Source organism: Eptesicus fuscus, chromosome 15, assembly GCF_027574615.1.
Source record: "Eptesicus fuscus isolate TK198812 chromosome 15, DD_ASM_mEF_20220401, whole genome shotgun sequence".
Lineage (NCBI taxonomy): Eukaryota > Metazoa > Chordata > Mammalia > Chiroptera > Vespertilionidae > Eptesicus > Eptesicus fuscus.
The window spans coordinates 62884990-62906406 of NC_072487.1; the positions used below are offsets into that span (position 1 = coordinate 62884990).

The 21417-nt window shown below is 43.9% G+C and overlaps 1 protein-coding gene across 1 annotated transcript; it reads right to left on the reverse strand.

The window, feature by feature from the left end:
* Positions 1-9035: 9035 nt before the first annotated feature.
* LOC103304544 (olfactory receptor 1J4-like) lies at positions 9036-20070 on the reverse strand. The gene is made up of 2 exons (XM_054727704.1): positions 19574-20070; positions 9036-9978 (listed from the first exon to the last, which is right to left on the reverse strand). The coding sequence occupies exons 1-2, from the start codon at positions 20068-20070 to the stop codon at positions 9036-9038; spliced, it is 1440 nt and encodes a 479-aa protein (XP_054583679.1).
* Positions 20071-21417: the final 1347 nt, after the last annotated feature.

Genomic DNA, 21417 nt, shown 5'->3' on the forward strand with positions numbered 1-21417 from the left:
GGCATTTAATCCATTTACATTTAAATTTATTATTGATAGGTACTTATTTGTTGCCATTTTAATTCTTTACCCCTGTGTTCCTTCTTCGCTTCCTCTTTCTTTCTTTCTTTCTTTCTTTCTTTCTTTCTTTCTTTCTTTCTTTCTTCCTTCCTTCCTTTTTTTTTTTTTACAGCAGACCCTTTAGAATTTCTTGCATTGCTGGTTTGGTGGTTATAAACTCCCTTAGTTATTTTTTGTCTGTGAAACTCCAGATTTCACCTTCAATTTTGATTGATAGCCTTGCTGGGTACAGTATTCTTGGATTCAGACACTTCCTTTGCATGACTTTGTATATTTCATTTCATTCCCTTCTGGCCTTATGAGTTTCTGTTGAGAAATCAGTTGCTAGTCTGATGGGAGTTCCTTTGTATGTAACTTTCTGTCTCTCTCTGGCCTCTTTTAAGATTCTTATTTTGTCGTTGGTGTTTGCCAATTTAATTATAATGTGCCTTGGCGTCGGTCTTTTGGGGTTCATTTTGCTTGGGACTCTGTGAGCTTTTTGGATTTGTGTGGGTTTTTTCTTCCCTATATCAGGGAAGTTTTCTTTTTATTTTCTTTTCTTTTATTTTATTTTATTTATTTTTTAATTTCTTTATTGATTAATGTGTCACATATTTGTCCTCATCCCCCCATTCCCATCCCCATCCCTCCCCACGGATGACCCCACCCCCCCTGTTGTCCCCAACCATTGGTTAGGCTTGTATGCATGCACACAAGTCCTTTGGTTGATCTCTCCCCCCTACCCCCACCCTCCCCTACCCTCCCTCTGAGGCCCGACAGTCCGATCGATGCCTCCTTGTTTCTGGTTCTGTTCTTGTTCATCAGTCTATGTTGTTCATCATTTCCCCTAGATGAGTGAGATCATGTGTTACTAGAAATATACTTATAAGAACCGAATGTGAGACGAGCAATAATAGTTATGCTGACAGGCAAATGTCAGTCTGTAGTGAATTTCTTTCTGGACAACAGTTCTTTTGAGACCCTATTTCAATGTCTACCAGTTCCTTATGTGTACATATCGGCACTGACTTTTCAGCTCTGGATGGTGGACAAATGGTGGTAATGCAGGTCCGACTCCCTCTGTTTTGGTCTCGGCCGGGCCCAGGGGCGCGGCTTCACCTGGACTCAGGGGCGCGTGTCCTCACCTGGTCCCGGGATCAAGCCTCACCTGGACCCAGGGTCGCGTGTCTTCTCCTGGACCCAGGGGCGCAGCCTCACCTAGACCCGGGACCTAGCCTCACCCAGATCTAGGGGTGCACGGCCTCACCCAGACCCGGGACCCAGCCTCGCTTGGACCCAGGGGCGCGTGGCCTTGCCCGGACCCAGGGGTGCATGGCCTCTCCCGGACCCAGGGGCGTGGCCTCACCCGGATCCAGGGGCACACGGCCTCACCAGGACCTGGGATCCAGCTACACCCAGACCCCGGGGCGCGTGGCCCCTCCCGGATCCAGGGGCGCACGGCCTCACCCGGACCCGGGATCCTGCTTCACCCGGACCTGGGACCCAGCCTTACCTGGACCCGGGACCCAGCCTCACCCGGATCCAGGGGCACACGGCCTCACCTGGACCTGGGATCCAGCTATACCCGGACCCAGGGGCGCATGGCCTCACCCGGACCCAGGGGCGTGTGGCCTCTCCTGGACCCAGGGGCGCGGCCTCACCCAGACCCGGGACCCAGCCTCACTCGGATCCAGGGGCGCATGGCCTTACCCAGACCCGGGATCCAGCTTCACCCGGACCCCGGGGCGCGTGGCCTTTCCTGGACCCAGGGGTGCACGGCCTCACCCGGACCCAGGATCTATCTTCACCCGGACCCAGGGGTACGTGGCCTCGCCCGGACCCGGGGGCGTGTGGCCTCACCCGGACCCGGGACCCAGCCTCACCCGTATCCAGGGGTGCACAGCCTCACCCGGACCCGTGATCCAGCTACACCCGGACCCAGTGGTGTGTGGCCTCACCCAGACCCAGGGGCACGTGGCCTCGCCTGGACCCAGGGGCGCGGCCTCACCCGGACCCGGGACCCAGCGGGGCTTCGTCTTCTTGATACCAATTCCTGTTGGTCAATTCCCTCTCAGCAATTCCTTTGGCCGTTTTCTCAAAGCTCCGGGGCAGCTGCCACGGAACTCGCTGGGTGGCGGGCTCAGAGAAGCTCCGGTGCGCCCGGTGCGCGGTGTCAGGCTGGTCCAAGGTCGCTGCAGCGGCACTCGGGTCTGCAGCAGCGACCAGTTGCCAGGCAAGCGCACCTCGATCCGGGACCCAGCTGAGCCTCGTCTTCCCGATCCCAACTCCCATCGGTCAACTCCCTCTCAGCATCTCCTCCAGCCATCATTCTGGATGGTGTCTGCTCTGTTTTCCAGTTTTAGTTTTAAAATTGTTATGGTAGGCAACAATCAGGCGTCTGCCCTATGCCGCCATCTTGGTCCTCCAGAAGATTCCCAAGTAACCCTATAAACGTGGTTCTGGACACTGTGTCATCCACTATTTTACCTTCCTTCATCCCTTCTATTTGTGACCTGCCTCGGTGTCTTCACCTTTTGGCTGCCTTCCTATAGCTCAGCTTCCCCAATCTCCCTAGGTGGTAGCTCTTGATACCCCCCTTTGTGGGCTGAGTGCAAAGTCTTGGTGTTGTTAAGCCTTGATTGCTGTTGGTACACTGGGAGGATTTGACCTCCAGTCCAATTGGCTGTGAGGATCAGCTGTGTCCATGCCGGGAGACAGCCTCATTCAACTAGACTTGCAAAATTGTAAAAGCCTCTGTGCTCAGCCTGGATGGGGCGGAGTCTCAGGGTGGAGCCTACAGCCTTGGCTTCCCATCAGCCCCGCCCCACAAGGCTCCTGGGTCTCAGTGTCCCTCTGTACTCCCTGCAAACACCTCTGAGAGAAAAGCGTCCTGGAGTTTCGCCCGCTGCCAAACAGTCTAGTATCTCCCCCAATGAATCTGGATTCCCAGATTCTCGCCCAGAACTGGGTTTCAGTGCAGTCGGAACTGGGGCTCAGTGCAGTCTGGCACTTTTGCCTCCTTCCCACCAGGGCAATTCAGCAGCACAGTCAACAGACCTTCCTCTGCGCGCATTCCCGTGCACGCTTCTGGTGCTCTGCCTTTTGCCACTTCTCTGCATTTCCGCCTTACAGACAAGATTCCCCCAGTATGAGCCTGGCTTCCCAGGGTCTTTCACGGAACTAGGGTTCAGTGCAGTCGTAACTGGGGTTTAGCACGTTCTGGAGCTTTTGTCTCCTTCCCGCCAGGGCAATTCAGTGGCACAGGCAACAGTTTGTTCTCTGCGCGCATTCATGTGCGCACCTCCGGAGCTCTGCCTTTTGCTGCTCCTCTGTGCCTCCGCCCCACAGCCCAGATTCCCCCAGAATGAGCCTGGCTTCCCAGGATTTCACCCGGAGCTGGGGTTCAGCGCAATCTGGAGCTTTTATCTCCTTCCTGCTAGAGAATGCTGGCCAGGCTGTCAGCCGCCACTTCCTCTCCAGCTCCGTCCTCCCCGCATGCGTGCATGCTGGTGTCTCCGCCCGTGTCTCCATACCTCAGGCTTTTACGGCTCCTCTGATTTTCCCTATGATTTTATCTTTCCTTCTAGTTGTGGGCATTTCAGTCAGCCAGCTTTCCTGTGGTTCCACATGATGTCCGTTTTGACTTTTAGTTGTATTTTTGAAATTGTTGTGCCAGGCTGTAGGTTAGGTGTTTAACCTATGCCGCCATCTTGGTTTCTCTGGAAGTTTTCTGTTATTATATCTTCAAACAGGTTTTCTATTCCTTGCTCAGTTTCCTTCCTTCTGGTACCCCTATTATTTGGATGTTGTTTTGTTTCGTGTTGTCCCGAAGTTCCCTTAGGCTCTCCTCATGTTTTCTAATTTTTTTTCTAGAAGGTGTTCTATTTGGGTTTTTTTTTCCATCTTGTCTTCTAACTCACTTATGCAGTCCTCTGCTTCTTCTATTCTACTTTTGATGCTTTCTATTGAGTTCTTTACAGCAGCGATGTCATTTCTCATTTCTTCTTGGTTTTTCTTCATTTCCTCTTGGTTCTTACTCATATTGTCGAATTTGTCTTCCATTCTTTTCAGCCACCTTATGACCATTTCTCTGAATTCTTTCTCTGACAGGTCTTCCTCCATTTCATTTACTTGCTTTTCTGGTGATGCCTGCTTTTCTGTTATATGCAGGCTATTTCTTTGTCTCCCCATGGTCTCTCTTCTCTGGGCGTCTGGTTATGTGGTTCTCTCTCTCATGCATTGATTTGAAGGCACAAAATACAACACAACCAGGTACAACACACAAGGCACTGGAGAGATATGTATTCACGATATTAATAACCCAAAATAAAGGTGACCACCAGAGAAAGGCATATTAGAGGATAGGAGAGAGAAGAGGAAAAAGAAAGAAAAAATAAGGAGTGCCAAAATGAAATTGGAAAAGGAACAAAAAGTAAAAGAGTTGAGAAAGAGCCTAAGACAGAAAAGGGGAACAAACTATATATATAGGGAGAAAACTCCAATAGAACAACCACTAATCCCAGCAAATGCCAGCAACAAGTACCTGGTGATTAATACAAACTACAATACCAACTAATATCAAGTGAGGTGAGGGAAAACAGAAGCAAAAAACAAAAACAAAAACAAAGCAAACAAAAAACAAACAAACAAAAAGAATAAGCAAAACAATCTCACAAAAAGGCATAAAAATTCGATATAATCAACATTCAAGCAAACAACAACAAAAGGACAGAGAGAAAAACAATTTTTTGGATAGTTAAGACAGCGAAGAGAGAGGTGTATATGGACTTGAATCAAGGGATAGGAAATTACATATATAATAGGGTGAAAGAATATATATAACAGGGGGTAAACAGAAAGAATAGGGAAAATCTAAAGCAGGAAAGGGGTAAGATAAACAGGACACCAAAAGGGGAAAGGTTAGGAAGAGAGTGATGGCATAGAGGTAGAGTTGATATAGAGTAAAACATTGCTAAAGGAAAGATGAAAATAGAATGTAGAACACTAATCCCAAAGTAAAATAAAGAGAAAATAAAATGACACTTAAAAAAAAGGTAAAATTATAGTAGTAATAATACTGATTGAAAATAAAAATGTAATAATTATAAAGGTAAAATCAAGTGAGGAAAAAAGAAAAAAATTAGTTTCTTAAGTAAAAGATGCAAAAAATGAAAACAAAAAACTAAAATGTGCAGTAGTGAAGGTTATTAACTTCCTTTATTGTTCTGTTTGGCACACCTATTTCCCAGTCCAGACAGTAGTGCAGTTCCTTGCATTCCACTACTCTTCAATGTTGTAAGCCAGTCCTGATTTTTAAGCAGGCGGTGTCTTAATTTCTCGTATTCCTTTATTTTTGATTACACAAGAGTCAATTTGTGATTCAGCCCCTGGGTGGCAGTGTTTCTGGATTGACATCTGGATCTATTTGGCCTGTATAGGCTGTGTTTAGATCCTTCTTTCCCTGTGGCACTCAATACCGGTTTGTGGGAGTGGGCTGCCTCAGAGCTGGCTCTCCGATGGTTACTCCCTGCTCCGACCCCCAGGTTCCAGAAAAACAACTTTCCCCTGCAGTCTCCCAGGGTGTCCCCAACTTGGTGATCCTATGTATTTGGCTTAGTAATCAGAAGCAAGGATTTGAAGAGGAAAAAGCCCAAGTGTGCGAACAATGGGTCTGCGTGCAAGTCTAAGCAGCCAGCACACCTTTGAAATTCTTAGGCTTCCTTCCACATCAGATCAAAATGGGTTGATCCCTTTTTGAGGTCCCTTCTGATCCCTTCTGTTAGCAGCACTGAGGACCCCCTTCCGCATTCACAGATCACACCAGACCCCACAGCCATAAATTTTTTCTAGGCACAGACTTCCCCGGTACTCCAGTTCCCGCAAAGCATGCGTTTCTCTCTCCTGTGGGGATCAGAGACCTCACCTATCCCAGGTGAAATCTGACCTTTCTGTGGTGGAGTGAAGAGCTCATTTGAATCTGTGTGTTTGTGCCAATTGGGGACCGGTGTTATGGGGCTCACAGCTGTTCAGTGGTTGCCACAGTTGTGGATTTTCAGGCTTCTGATAAGATCGACTTTCCCCTTCAAGATGGCACTGTCTCCGCATCTGAACCTGTAGCTCTGGGAGGGGACCCAGCAGCAGTGGGTGCTGCCTGGTCAGGGGAACCCCGTCCAGCAGACCCCCACCTAATCCTAGAGTTTAGCTGTCCCTTAATTTGCCAACAAACACTCCCCGTGAGACCCTCAGCTGTTCTTTCTTTCTGCTCTGGGACAAGGCTCAGAACACGTCTGTTTATTCCGCCGCCATTTTCTGCTCGACCGGGAATATTCTAATTGACTGCCCCACCCTCAAAAACAGCAGCCCCCACAGCCAGTAAAGAGGGGATATGCCAATTGACTGCCCGCCCTCAAAGATGGCAGCACCCACAGCCAATAAGGAGGGAATATGCTAATTGACTTCCCTACCCTCAATGATGGCCAGCAGGGGAGGGCAGTTGGAAGGGACCAGGCCTGCAAGGGAGGGCAGTTGTGGGCAATCAGGCCAGCAGGGGAGGGTAGTTGGAAGGGACCAGGAATGCAAGGGAGGGCAGTTGGGGGCAATCAGGCCTGCAGGTGAGGACTGTTGGGAGGGACCAGGCCTGCAAGGGAGGGCAGTTGGGGGTGATCAGGCCTGCAGGGGAGGATTGTTGTGGGGGACCCAAGCCTGTAGGGGAGGGAATTTGGGGGGGGGACCAGGCCTGCAGGGGTGGGCAGTTGGGGGGCACCAGGCCTGCAGGGGAGGGCAGTTGGGGGGGGGGACCAGGCCTGCAGGGGAGGGCAGTTGGGGGGAACCAGGCCAGCAGGGGAGAGAAGTTAGGGGAGACCAGGCCAGCAAGGGGAGCAGTTAGGGGTGCCCAGGCCAGAAGGGGAGGGCAGTTAGGGGCAATCGGGCCAGCAGGGGAGGGCAATTAGGGGTGGCCAGGATGGCAAAGAGGGAAGTTAGGGGTGACTGGGCCAGGAGGGGAGGGCAGTTGGGGGCGACCAGGCCTGCAGGGAAGAACAGTTAGGGGTGACCAGGCCTTCTGGGGATGGCAGTTGGGGGCGACCAGGCTGGCAAGGGAGGGCAGTTAGGGGTGACCAGGCTGGCAACGGAGGGCAGTTAGGGATGACTGGGCCAGCAGGGGATGGCAGTTGGTGGCGACCAGGCCTGCATGGGAGGACAATTAGGGGGCAACCAGGCTGGCAGGAGAGGGCAGTTAGGGGTGACCAGGCCAGCAGGGGAAGGTAGGTAGGAGCTAGCGGGCTGGCAGGCGACCAGCTAGGCATCAATCAGGCTGGGAGGGGAGTGGTTAGGGGGTAATCAGGTTGGCAAGCAGAAGTGGTTGGGAGCCAGCAGTCCTAGATTGTGAGAAGGATGTCCGACTGCCCGTTTAGGCCTCATCAAACCAGGATCGGGCTTAAATGGGAAGTTGAACATCCCTGGAAGGGTCCCAGATTGGAGGGTGCAGGCTGGACAGAGGGACACCCCCCCTTCTCCCCCACCCCCCGTGCACAAATTTTGTGAACCAGGTCTCTAGTATGTCAATAAAACTGTAAATGAAAAGGAAAAAAGGGACATATGTAATACTTTCAGCAATAAAGATTTATTAAAAATAAAAGAAATAAGAAAGAAGCAGGGGTCCCCTCAGACTTCAGAGACATTTCCTTTGAGACCATTTCTCATTATCTTAATTAACACAATTTCACAACAGGGAAGCCTTTCCACACAAATGTATTTCACAGCAGAATTTAACGTAGAAATATTATTTTTCTCCATCTTTGTTTTTCAGAGCAGATTCCCTTGGAAGAGTAAGCTTTTCCCACCCAGTCACCATCCAAATGACTGGAGATCAGAGTTACATCTGCCCTATTCCATCGCTTTCTCAAGGGATGATTCCTTATGTTTGGTCCACATTGCATTATCTACAGGGCTCCCAAGGATATGAAGTTCTTTCAGTTATTTGCAAAGTTTTGGTAGATTTTCCTCCATATCAGTTATCTATAGCAATCCCCAGTGTAGGTGTAGATGTTTATTTTCAATACATGCATCTTGATTCCGTTACATGTGTTGCTCTTAATCGCTTAATTTAAATGACCTCAACCTCAGCCTCACATAAGAGTCATCTGGCAGAAGTTTTGTATTGTGTTTAGATTTTAGGAAACCGTAAGAAGCATTTAATTAGTCAGCTGCTCCATTCAGTAGGCCAGCATTCTGAATGTCCTTACCTTGAACTTTGGAGTTAAATTGAGATTCCTAGATCTGGAAAAACATGTTTGACAAATTGAGGGTGGAACTAAGGATCCCATTGCTGAAATATGGATTATGATGAATTCTTACGCAGCCATTTCAAGTGTTCGAATTATCTACACCACTGAGTTACACAAGTATTGATACAAACTCATATAAGATGTCAACATAAACACTACAAAAATTTCCAAGCCACATCACATTAGACATTTTCCATATTCTTCAACTTCGAGAATGAGAGGATACAGCTTATAAGAATGCCTAACAAATTCAAACACCAAATACATTTGCAGTCAAAATTTCTTTTACCTTAAAGAGGAAACATGTATCAAAGCAAGATTTTTTGTCTATTAATTAATATAAGGAAATATTGTAATTGTAAAGGATGATAAATTCTACTCCTGACTTAAATTGGGTGCTTTAAAGACAACTGAGATAATGGTGCTATTGTATGTATCAGATGCCAAGGCTTATAGAAGCATAAAGAAACAAAAAATAAAAAGCTAAAGCAAAAAGAAGTTGGTTCAAAGAGCACAATTGGTGAGTCTGTGCCTGGAAGAAGCCACTGGGTTCATGGGAAGCAAATAGTAATAACAGTCAAAACAGGTAACTGAAACATGGAGCTGAGATGGGTGTGTCAGTAGCAAGAATAATCCCCTGTGTAGTTTTCCAAAGAGGAATCTCTAACAGTGACTTTTGGTGAACTAAGAACTGAGAAGATGAGGTAATTTTCACTTGGAGAAAAGGATCTCCTTCCTGAAAAGTTTCCCCAGAGCCCCCTTCATGTCTCTGTTCCTCAGACTATAGATGAACGGATTCAGCATGGGGGTCACCACTGTGTACATCACTGAGGCAATTATGTCTTTGTCATTGGAGTTGTTTGATGATGGGAAAATGTATAGAATCATAATCGTACCATAGAATAGAAACACCACGGAGAGGTGGGAGCCACAGGTGGACAAGGCTTTGCAGATCCCTTTGGTAGAGGGGACCCTCAGGATGGAGACCCCAATGCGGACATAAGAGGCCAGGATGCCAGTCAGTGGTATGATGATACCCAGTGCCCCCACAGTGAAGATGACCAGCTCATTGATGGAGATGTCAGAGCACGACAATTTGAGCAGAGCTGCAAGATCACAAAAGAAATGAGGGATAGTGTTATCAGCACAGAAGGACAGCCTGACCAGGCTGAGAGTGTGGGACATTGCACTGCTACATGAAAATAACCAGGACACAGCCACTAGTGAGGTACACAGTTTTTTCCCCATGATTGTGGTGTATTGTAGAGGGTGACAGATGGCCACATACCTGTCATATGCCATCACTGCAAGGAGAATATTATCAATACAACCAAAAAATACGAAGAAATACATCTGTGTTACACACCCTGCATAGGGGATAGATTGATCCTGAGTCTGCATGTTCACGAGCATCTTAGGGACAGTAACAGAGGAAAAGCAGACATCAGAGAAGGCCAAGTGACCGAGGAAGAAGTACATGGGTGTGTGCAGGCGAGAGTCCAGCCTGATGAGCAGGATGATGAGCAGGTTGCCCAGCACCGTGGTCAGGTACATGCTCAGGAACAGGGTGAAGAACACGCCCTGCTGCCCTGGCGGGATGGGGAGCCCCAGGAGGAGGAACTGGGACACACTGCTCTGGTTCTCAGGCCTCATGCTCCTCCTCTCTCTTCTGGGAATGAAAGGGCAGTGAAAAATGTCAGACTTTGAAGAGTGATTATAGCCACCACATTAGGGTCTCTTACTTTCTCCTGGAGAAAAAGAATAACTTCTTAAATACATAAATCATTGACTAGCGCTGCCAAAGCGAGCAACAACCCTTGGTGCCAAACATGGTTTCTTTCAAATTGTATGCATGCATATAAGCATAACCAATGGACTCAGACACTAGGGGGGTGAGGGTATGTGCTGGGGGGTGGGGTTGTCCAGGGGAAATGAATGGGGGGAAAGGAGACATATATAATACTATATGTAATATTTGAAACAATAAAATAAAATTTTAAAAAATAAAATAAAACAAGGAAAAAAAAAAAAAGAAAAGAAAACATTAAGACCAGGTCCAGCATAAAAGAGGCACACCTTAAGTTAAAGTTATTTATATTTTTTAAAGCTACCCAGACTGAATATTTTACCTCACACAACTAAAAACCAGAATACACATTGGAAAATTTAGACGAGACAGGACTGAATTCCTAACTCATTTTTCTTCCTTCTCTGACAAACACCCCCCCAAATCCAGCTTTAAAGCCATTTTGCAATGGTTGTGATTTCTAAATAAAATACTTTGTAATTGTAATAAAAAAAACACAAATTCATTCTACTTATTATTTTAATCAAACAGGTTCCTGGCACTATGCTTCCTAATTGAGGATGTAGGAATAAATGGGACACACAGGACCTCTTTCCTTGGCCCTCTGACCCTCTGACCCTCTGGGCACACCTGACAGAGGACTGAGTGAAGGTAAGACTCTGCAGCCAGATTCCTTGTGCTGTGAGTGAGTCTGGCCTCACCGCTTTCTGGGTGGATGACTTGAGGAGCTGATTCTCTTGGCCTCATGTTGTGCCACAGTAAGGTCTGTTTATGCAATAACTATTTACTGAGAGTTTCTGCAAGATTCACAAAACTAGTGTATGGTAATTCTTTCCATTTTATAGATAGGAAAGTGAGACCAATGTTTTAAATAACTTCCCTAAGGTCTCATCACTATTGAATGGTAATTCTGCCCAATACCTTCACACATCATGATGCCTGGAGTTTATGGTTTTTTGTTTGTTTGTTTCCCTGGGATGTTTAGTAAAAGTAAAGAAAAGGTTGGAAAATCCTGAGTAACTCTGTCATATTCAGGTACATAAAAATGATAGCAGATTCATTTCAAGAAACAGGGTGTTGCTTAGAATTTGAGTATCTTAGGTAATGGTTTCCTAGAAGGAGGACAATTTAGGAAATACTTGAGTCATGGATACAGATCACACACACACACACACACACACACACACACACACTGCTGATTTGAAAATCTTAATGAACTGTGATCACATTCCCAACCTAAGGGAAGGATAGCCAATATGGGATTCAGCTCAGAAACACTCATATACATATACACAAGTCAAAATTAACATATAAAGTTGGACATACACAACATACAATGATCCACCACTCACCCAAAAACACATGCACATCAACACACCTGCTTCATAACACACCTGGTAAACCCTCAACTCACCACATATCTGTAACTCAAACATTACACACACTTCACCAAAAACACACAAGATCACAAACAATCAAAAATCTTGCAAGAAACACACACCACACACATATGCACACCCAGCCATACTCACTACAACAAATAGTATACACTTTCCTATTAATTAGAGGCATACTGTCCCCATTCTGATCATCCCCTTCCTGGGGAAGGCAGTCAGTGTGGGGTAGTTAAGCCTACTCAGTCATAGGCACAGTCATTAAACCACCACCAACACTCATGCATGTGGTTACACACAGATGGTGACATACACACAGAGAAAATCCAGCAATACACCTTCCAGCTCTCACACATGAGTGTCTCATCCACAGACACAGCTCACATATGCACCACAACACACTGCTAAGCAGAGGTCTGAGCCCTCTCTGAGCTGACCTTGGTTAGTTTTTGAGATCTGCAACTTCTTGTCCAGCAGCACAGACAACAGTCTCACTCCAGGTGCTCAGCTATGATGCCAGTATTTACAGTTACAGACATGAATCAGGAATCCCAACCACATGCCAGGAGGCTGATAACTTGGTCTACAAGCCCTAAAACAAGACTGAATCAGATTCATAGCACATACACACACACAACTATCGAACAGTACGTACACAAACATACACAATACATACATATACACATAGACATATTGGTGGACACACAGTCTCACACATGAACCCACTAGCACACAGGCAGATCCATCGCCAAGTGCAGATTTCCAGCTCCTCTCACATGGGCTTGTCATTGGTGAGTTCAGACACCTCCTGCTCCAGACTGTTGTCCATCTCCTCAGGTTTTCTTCAAAAGACCTAATATCCAGACACACAGAAGTGTCGTTGGCACTTCTCCAGGCTTTCCTTTTCCTTAACCAGCTCCAGAGAAATTAGTCCACATATAACACTTAACTGCTAATGAGAGACTGCAACCAAGTCCCCAAGCTTGTGGCTGATTTCTGACTGCCCTTTGGGAGCTGTGTGTCCAAGAGCCAGAGGACTGGAGTCCTGGGGGACAGTGTCCCTGATTCCAGTCATGCCCTGGACGCCTTTGTTTTTGGGCATTGCTCTGGCTGGGAAGAAAGATTTTTCAACTTTCTATTTTGAAATGATTTTAAAGATATAGAAAAGTTGTAATAATGATATTAAGAATTCCTGGACAAAGAATTCAGCCAATTCCCCAGTGGTTGACATTCTACTATGTTTCCTACCTTCTCTGTGTGTATATGTATATATGTATGTATGTTTGTATGTATATTTCAGACTTAGATTTATAGCTGATATACCACCGTGCATATTATCAGAAGGCACATGATAATGTTCCCAATAGCTAGTGTTATTATCCTTTTTAAACAAAATTTCAAATTTAATTTATTTTTTATTGTTGAAAGTATTACATATGTCCCCTTTCCCCTTTCCATTAACCCTTCTAGCCCACCCCCACTCCCCACCCCAGACTTTCACCACACTACTGTCTGTGGTGGATTATGCATATATACAGACAAGTTCTTTGGTTGATCTCTTCCCACCTACCCACCATCACCTTCCTCTGAGATTTTACAGTCTGTTCTACGCTTCTATGTCCCTGGATTTATTTTGTTCATTACATTCCACATATGAGTGAGATTATGTGATACTTATCTTTCTCTGACTGGCTTATTTCTCTTAGTATAATACTCTCCAGGTACATCCATGCTGTTGCAACTGGTAAGAGTTCCTTCTTTTTCTTTTACATTATTTCATTTTTATTGTTTTTTTTTTAATGGCAGTAACAATAATTCCCAAGCATTAAAAATATCTTCACAGCTTATGTTTTCTTTCTTTTTTTATTTTGTATTTGCCTACTGATTTTGCCTTAAAATATTTAGAGTTCAAAATATTACCTTTATATTTTATGCAAGAGTTCCTATTTAAATCTAAACCTCAATCTCTACAACTTGTTAAGCCCTATTTCTATGCAGAAGACAATCTTTGGGGTCTGAGATATTTTATCATTTTAAATTCTTTATTGTTTAAAGTATTACATACTAGAGAGCCAATGCACAAGATTCTTGCAAATACAGGCCTTCCTTCCCCTGGCTGCTGGCACCGGCTTCCCTCTGGCACCCCGGATCCGGGCTTCCCTTGCAGCCCTGGCTTTGTCTGGAAGGACATCTGGTCTAATTAGCATATTATGATTTTATTATTGTAGATAGTATTACCTATGTCTACTTTTTTCTCCATTGACCTCTCCCAGGCCACCCCCAACCCCCAGCACATATCCTCAAACCCCTAGTATCTGTGTCCATTGGTTATGCTTATAAGGATGCATATAAGTCCCCTTTGGTTGATTTCTTACCCCACCCTTCCACTGCCTTCCTTCTGAGTTTGATGGTGTGTTCAATGCTTCTCTTTCTCTGGATCTATTTTTGTTCATCAGTTTATCTTATTCATTATGTTCCATGAATGAGTGAGATCATGTGGTATTTATCTTTCTCTTGATTGGCTTATTTCGATTAGCACAGTGGTCGGCAAACTGCGGCTCATGAGCCACTTGCGGCTCGCGAGCCGTGGTTTGCCGCTCTGTTGACTAATGAGTTTGCCGACCACTGGTTTAGCATAATGCTCTCCAGGTCCATCCATGCTGTTGTGAATGGTAAGTGTTCTTCCTTTTTTAACAGCAGCATAGTATTCCATTGTGTGGATGTACCACAGGTTTTTAATCCACTCATCTGCTGATGGGCACTTACGCTGTTTCCAAATCTTAGCTATTGTAAATTGTGTCGCTATGAACATAGGGGTGCATATGTCCTTTCTGATTGGCGTTTCTGATTTCTTGGGATATATTTCTAGAAGTGGTATTACTGAGTCAAATGGAAGTTCCATTTTTAATTTGTTGAGGAAACTCCATACTGTTTTCCACAGTGGCTGCACCAGTCTGCATTCCCACCAGCAGTACATGATGTTTCTTTTTTCTCCACATCCTCGCAGGCACTTGTTGTTTGTCATTTGTTGATGATAGCCATTCTGACAGGTGTGAGATGGGACCTCATTGTCATTTTAATTTGCATCTCTCCTATGATAGTGACTTTGAGCATGTTTTCATATGTCACTTGGCCTTCTGTGTGTCCATTTTTAAACAGTGTCTATTTAAGCCCTTTGCCCATTTTTTGATTGGATTGTTTATCTTCCTTTTGTTAATATGTATGATTTCTCTATAAATTTTGGAGATTAGGCCCTTATCAGATATAACATTGACAAATATGTTCTCCCATACAGTGGGCTCTCTTGTTGTTTTGTTGATGGTTTCTTTTGTTGTGCAGAAACTTTTTATTTTGATATAGTCTCATTTGTTTATTTTCTTCTTAGTTCCCTTTACCCCAGGAGCTGTATCAGTGAAGATATTGCTGCGACATATGTCTGATATTTTGCTATCTGTGGGTTCTTCTAAGATTTTTATGGTTTCCTGTCTTACTTTTAAGTCCTTTATCCATTTTGAGTTTATTTTTGTGTATGGTGTAAGTTGGTGGTCTAGTTTCATTTTTTTGGCATCTACCTGACCAATTTCCCAACACCATTTATTGAAGAGACTGTCTTGACTACATTGTATTCTCTTGCCTCCTTTGTCAGATATTAATTGAGCACAATGACTTGGGTCGATTTCTGGGTTCTCTGTTTGGTTCCATTGATCTATATGTCCGTTCATGTTTTGAGAACAGTTGCTTTGTAATATAGCTTGATATTGGCATTGTGATCCCTCCAACTTTGTTCTTCTTTCTCAAGATTGCTGCAGTTATTTGGGGTCTTTTTTATTCCAGATGAATTTTTGGAGAGTTTGTTCTAGGTCTGTGAAATATGCCGTTGGTATTTTAATGGGGAATGCATTGAATCTATGGATTGCTTTGGATAGTATGGACATTTTAATGATGTTGATTCTACCAATCCATGAACATGCTATATTCTTCCGTTTCTTTATGTCTTCCTCTATCTCTTTTTCAATGTCCTGTACTTTTCAGAGTACAGGACTTTTGCCTTCTTTGTCAAGTTTATTCCTAAGTATCTTAAATTTGTTTTTGCTATGGAAATTGGGATCATCTGAGAGATGCAAATCAAAACGACAATGAGGTACCACCTCACGCATGTCAGCATGGCTATCATCAATAAATCAACAAACAACAAATGTTGGCAAGGATATGGAGAAAAGGGAACCCTACTTAGTAGTACACTGCTGATGCGAATAAAGGCTGGTTCAGCCTCTGTGGAAAACAGTATGAAGTTTCCTCAAAACACTAAAATGGAACTCCCATTTGACCAATGATACCATTTCTAAGAATATATCCTAAGATATCAGAAACACCAATCAGAAAGAATCTATTCACCCCTATATTCATAGTGGCACAATTTACAATAGCTAAGATTTGGAAACAGCCAAAGTGCCCATCAGCAGATGAGTGGATTAAAAACCCGTGGAACATCTACACAATAGAATACTATACAGCTGTAAAAAGAAAGAAGAACTGTTAACATTTGCAACACCATGAATGGACCTGGAGGGTATTAGGCTAAGAGAAATAAGCCAGTCAGAGAAAGATAAGTATCACATGACCTCACTCATATGTGCAATCTAATGAACAACATAAACTGATGAACAAAAATAGACCCAGATACATAGAAGCATCGAACCAACTATCAAACCTCAGAGGGATGGTATGGTAGGGTTGGAGAGGAAGAGCTCAACCAATGAACTCATATTTGTATATGCATAAACCATGGACACAGACAATAAAGTGGTGAAGGCCAGGGTTGGGCAGGATGGGAGAAGTCAATGGGGGAAAAAGGGAACATATGTAATATTTTCAACAATAAAGATTATATGTATGTTATTTTTTAATTACTTGGGAATACATTTAAACAATGATGTAAACGACCTGTACTAGGAAATTATAAGACACTGAAGAAAGAAATTGGAGATACAAATATGTAGAAGCATGTACTGTGTTTATGGATAGGAGGAATTACCATCATTACAATATCCATAGTACCCAAAACAAGCTATAGATTCAATGCAATTCTTATCAAAGTATGAATAGCATATTTCACAGACTGGAACAATATTTCAAAAATTTATATGGAACCACAAAAAACCCTGAATAGCCGTAGCATACTTGAGAAAGAAGAGCACAGTTTGAGGAATCACACTATATAATAAACTATACTACAAGGTCATAATAATACAAACAGGGTGGTACTGGCATAAAAACAGACATATTAATCAGTGGTATAGAATAGAGAGTCCAGAAATAAACCTACTGCTGTATGTACAATTAATATTCAACTAAGGAGGTAAGAACATACAATGGGTTAAAGACAGTTTATTCAATAAATGGTGTTGGAAAAATTGGACAGATATGTTCAAAAGAATGAAATTAAACCATCCACTTACACAATATACAAGAATAAATTCTAAATGAATGAAAGACTTTAAGACTCAAAACCATAAAAATTTTAGAAGTAAACATAGGCAGCAAAGTTTCATAGATTTCTTGTAGCACTGTATTTTTTAAATATATTCCACAAGGGAGGGGAAAAATAAACAAATGGGATTACTAGTACATCCAATAAAAGATTTTGCACATCAAAGGAAACCATCAGAAAAATGAAAAGACAACCCACTGAAAGAGAGAACATATTCACCAATGATATAGTGATAAGGTGTTCATAACCAAAATGTATAAAGAACTTATATAACTCAACACCAAAACCCCCAGAAAAAACTCAATTAAAAAATCAAAAAGAACCTGCTTAGACACTCTGCAAAGAGAACATGTAGATGACTTATAGAAATATGAAAAGATGCTAAATGTCACTAATCATCAGAGAAATGCAAATGAAAACCATAATGACATATCACCTCACACCTACCAGAATGGCTATCATCAATGAATCAACAAAAAAGTCCTGGCAAAGATGTAGAGAAAAGAAACCATCATGCACTGTTAGTGGGAATGCAGATGGGTGAAACCACTGTGGAAAACAGTATGGAGTTTCTTCAAAAAGTTAAAAATGGAACCTCCTTTTGACCCAGTGATTCACTTCTGGGAATATATCCAAAGAATCCTGAAACACGGATTTGAAATAATATATGCACTCCAATGTACATTGCAGCATTACTTACAATAGTCAAAATTTGGAAGTATCCTAAGTGCCCAGCAGTAGACAAGTGGATAAAAATGCTGTGGTACAAACTGTTCTCTGAATTGCTTGTTTCAGCAAAAAAGAAAACCTAGTAGACACTGACAATAGTATGGTGATTGCTAGGGGGCAGTCTGCCTTGGGGAAAATGGAAGAGGATATAAGAGTGATAAATGGTGATGGAAGGAGACTTGTGTTGGTGAACACACAATAGAGTGTACAGATGATGTGTTGTGGAATTGTGCATCTGAAACCAGTATAATATTGTTAACCAGTGTCACCCCAATAAATTCAATGGAAAGGGAAAGGAAGCCATGGCACATTTATACAAAGGAATACTACTTGGCCATAAAAAATAAGAAAATCTTTATGTTTTGCAACAGCATGAATGGAATTTGTGATTATTATGCAAAGTGAAATAAGCCAGTTATAGAAAGACAAAAGTCATATAATTTCATATTTATGTTGACTTTAATGAACAGAATACAAGTACACTCATAGATACAGAAAGCAGACTGACAGCTGTTAGAGGGGAAGGGTGTTGAGGGGCTGGGTGAAAAAGTTGAAGGGATTAAGTAAAATCCCACAATTCATAGACACAGACAACAGTATGGTTATTATCAGAAGAAAGCCGGGGTGGGGGGAAGTAGAAGAAGGAAAAGGGAAGATAAATGGTGATGAAAGGATACCTGAATTTTGGTGGTGAACACACAATCTATGTAATAAAAGTCTAAGCGACCATTATAGCAGAACGGCCAGATTGACCAGTTGCTATGATGCGCACTGACCATCAGGGGGCAGACACTAAACACAGGAGCTGCCCCCTGGTGGTAGAGCACCCCCACAGCGGGAGGCCGCTCAGCCAGAAGCCGGGCTCACGGCTGGCAAGCAGAGCGGTGGTGGTGGGAGCCTCTCCTGCCTCTGTGGCAGTGCTAAGGAGCAGCGAGCCAAGTGGTAAGAAGCAGCAAGCAGGTGGGGAGTAAGGAGTGAGGGGTTCCAAACATCCCTTGAGGGATCCTGGGCTGCCAGATGGATATCTGACTGCCAGCTTAGGCCTCTTCCCCTGGGGAGCGGGCCTAAGCTAGCAGGCGGATATCCCTCGAGGGGTCCCAGACTACTGTGAGAATACAGGTCAGGCTGAGGGACTGCTCCTTCCCTCCCCCCCGTGCACAAATTTTCATGCACTGGGCCTCTAGTATCTTATAAGAGACGATGGACAAGCAAAAAATAATAATGAATTATTAACAATCCAAGTGGCAAATGTGACCTAGTTGACATATTAACAACTCTTGTACATGACAACAGAATGCATATTCTGTTAATGTTATATGGAGATGTCGAACATAAATACTTTTAGATCTATCTTCCTGTGCTCCTGACTGCAACAAGAGAATCTAGTGATTGCCACTTTAAAAAGTTAACTCTATTCATACACATCTCTAGGGCGTGTTTTATATCTCTGCTCCTCAGGCTGTAGATGAAGGGGTTCAGCATGGGGGTAACTACTGTATACATGACAGAAGCAATTATGTCCTTGGTACCCCATGATGAGGAAAGAAGGTAAACACCAGCAAGTGTCCCATAGTATAAAGACACCACAGAGAGATGGGAGCCACAGGTAGAAAAGGCTTTAGAGAGTCTCTTAGCGGAGGGCACCTTCAGGATGATGGTTCCTATACAGATATATGAGCCCAAAACAATGCTCAAAGGCAGGAAGTAAAGCATTCCTCCTTCGGTGAAGATGACCAGATTATTGAGGGAGATGTCTGAGCAGCTCAGCTTCAGAAGAACAGTGAGATCACAGAAGAAGTGGGTGATGGTATTGTCAGCACAGAAGGACAGTCGGACCAAGAGGAGGGTATGAATTAGAGCATGGACACAGACAACCATCCAGGAGCCAGCCACCAGCAACATGCACAGTGCCAGACTCATGATTGTGGAATAGTGCAGAGGGTGACAGATGGCCACATACCTGTCATATGCCATCACAGCCAGAAGAAAATTATCAAGACCAACAAAAAGTATGAAAAAATACAACTGAGAAATGCATCCCACATAGGAGATGGATTGTTGCCGAGTCTGCATATTCATGAGCATATTTGGAACAATGACAGAGGAAAGAGAAATGTCAGAGAAGGCCAAGTGGCTGAGGAAGAAGTACATGGGCGTGTGCAGGCGAGAGTCCAGCCTGATGAGCAGGATGATGAGCAGGTTGCCCAGCACTGTGATCAGGTACATGCTCAGGAACAGGGTGAAGAACACACCCTGCTGCCCTGGAGGGATGGGGAGCCCCAGGAGGAGAAACTCGGACACGCTGCTCTGGTTCTCAGGCCTCATGCTGCTCTTCTGTCTGCTGGGGATGAAGAATGGTTGGGAGTCTCAGGAACCTAGAAAGAATGACCAGAACCATCACATCTCATACTGTCATTCTCTAGGAAAACCACTTTAAAATAATTTCATATTATTTCCACACACCTGAGGATGTATACATCTTCCATCTATTGCAATCTGGATGCAGGAAAACGTTGATCCCCCATGTTGTAGTTAACAAGACATTAGCACACAGAAGCTGGAGGGGGTTTGCTGTTTTATTCAACCATTACTTTTAACATCAATTCTGTGTTGGGACCTCTTCTAAGGACTGAAATGCAGCAATAAACAAGAAAGCAAGGTCCCGACTTCTATGAGATTAGATCTTGATGAGCATGGAGGGATCATTTCTACACCAGCCCAGAGCCAAACCATAATAATTCCCTGTGGCAGAAACAGAAGATGAGCTCCTGCAAAGTGGTGTCAGTTGTTTCTGCCTGAAAGTAACGTGAGACTCCAATGCTGAGTGGGTGTTGTTGGAGTGTTACCATCCTCCTCTTGTGAACCTGCCGGGTCCCATTAACCCACAGCTGTAAACTCAGGGACAGTCTAGAAATGGGTGGCCATTGAAAGCCACTGGATGCCAGAATAGCTACAAGATAGAATAGTCCACAAACTATATTTCATAATAATGCTGAGCATTTTGGTGAACATTTGGGTACTCGACTAGAGACCTCCCCTACCTTTTCTAATTAATCCACACATCAGTCTTAAATTCTCAGATTTTTAAAAATATATTTTTATTTATTTCAGGGAGAAAGAAAGGGAGAGATGGAAACATCAATGATGAGAGAGAATCATTGATCAGCTGCCTCCTCCATATGCTCCCCCCCATACACACACACACACTGGGAATCAAGCCCATAAACCAGGCATGTGTCCTAACAGGGAATTGAACCGTAACCTCATGGTTCATAGGTCAGTGCTCAACCACTGAGCCAAAGCCACTGGGCACATTTCCAGATTTTATAACCTCTTCACAGCTGTACTAAGAATTTGTGTTCTTTCACCTATTTAGCTTTTAAGAAATAGAAACATAAATGACACAAGTTCTGTAGTCACACAATTATACATTAGGGGACAGAAGGGCATATATACACTTGTGTGTATGTCTGTATCTAAATATATGTGATATGCAATGTTTATAACTTGATATATATGTATTATCATTTTTTCTATATTAAAAATTCCCAGGAATTAGCTACTTCTTGGGGTTCCGTCTAATGTATCTTTGTGATCAGACCCATGCTCTTAACCATTGCACATGGAAACTTCCCTTTTCTGCTTAAGGGAACCAAGAACAATGTATTATTT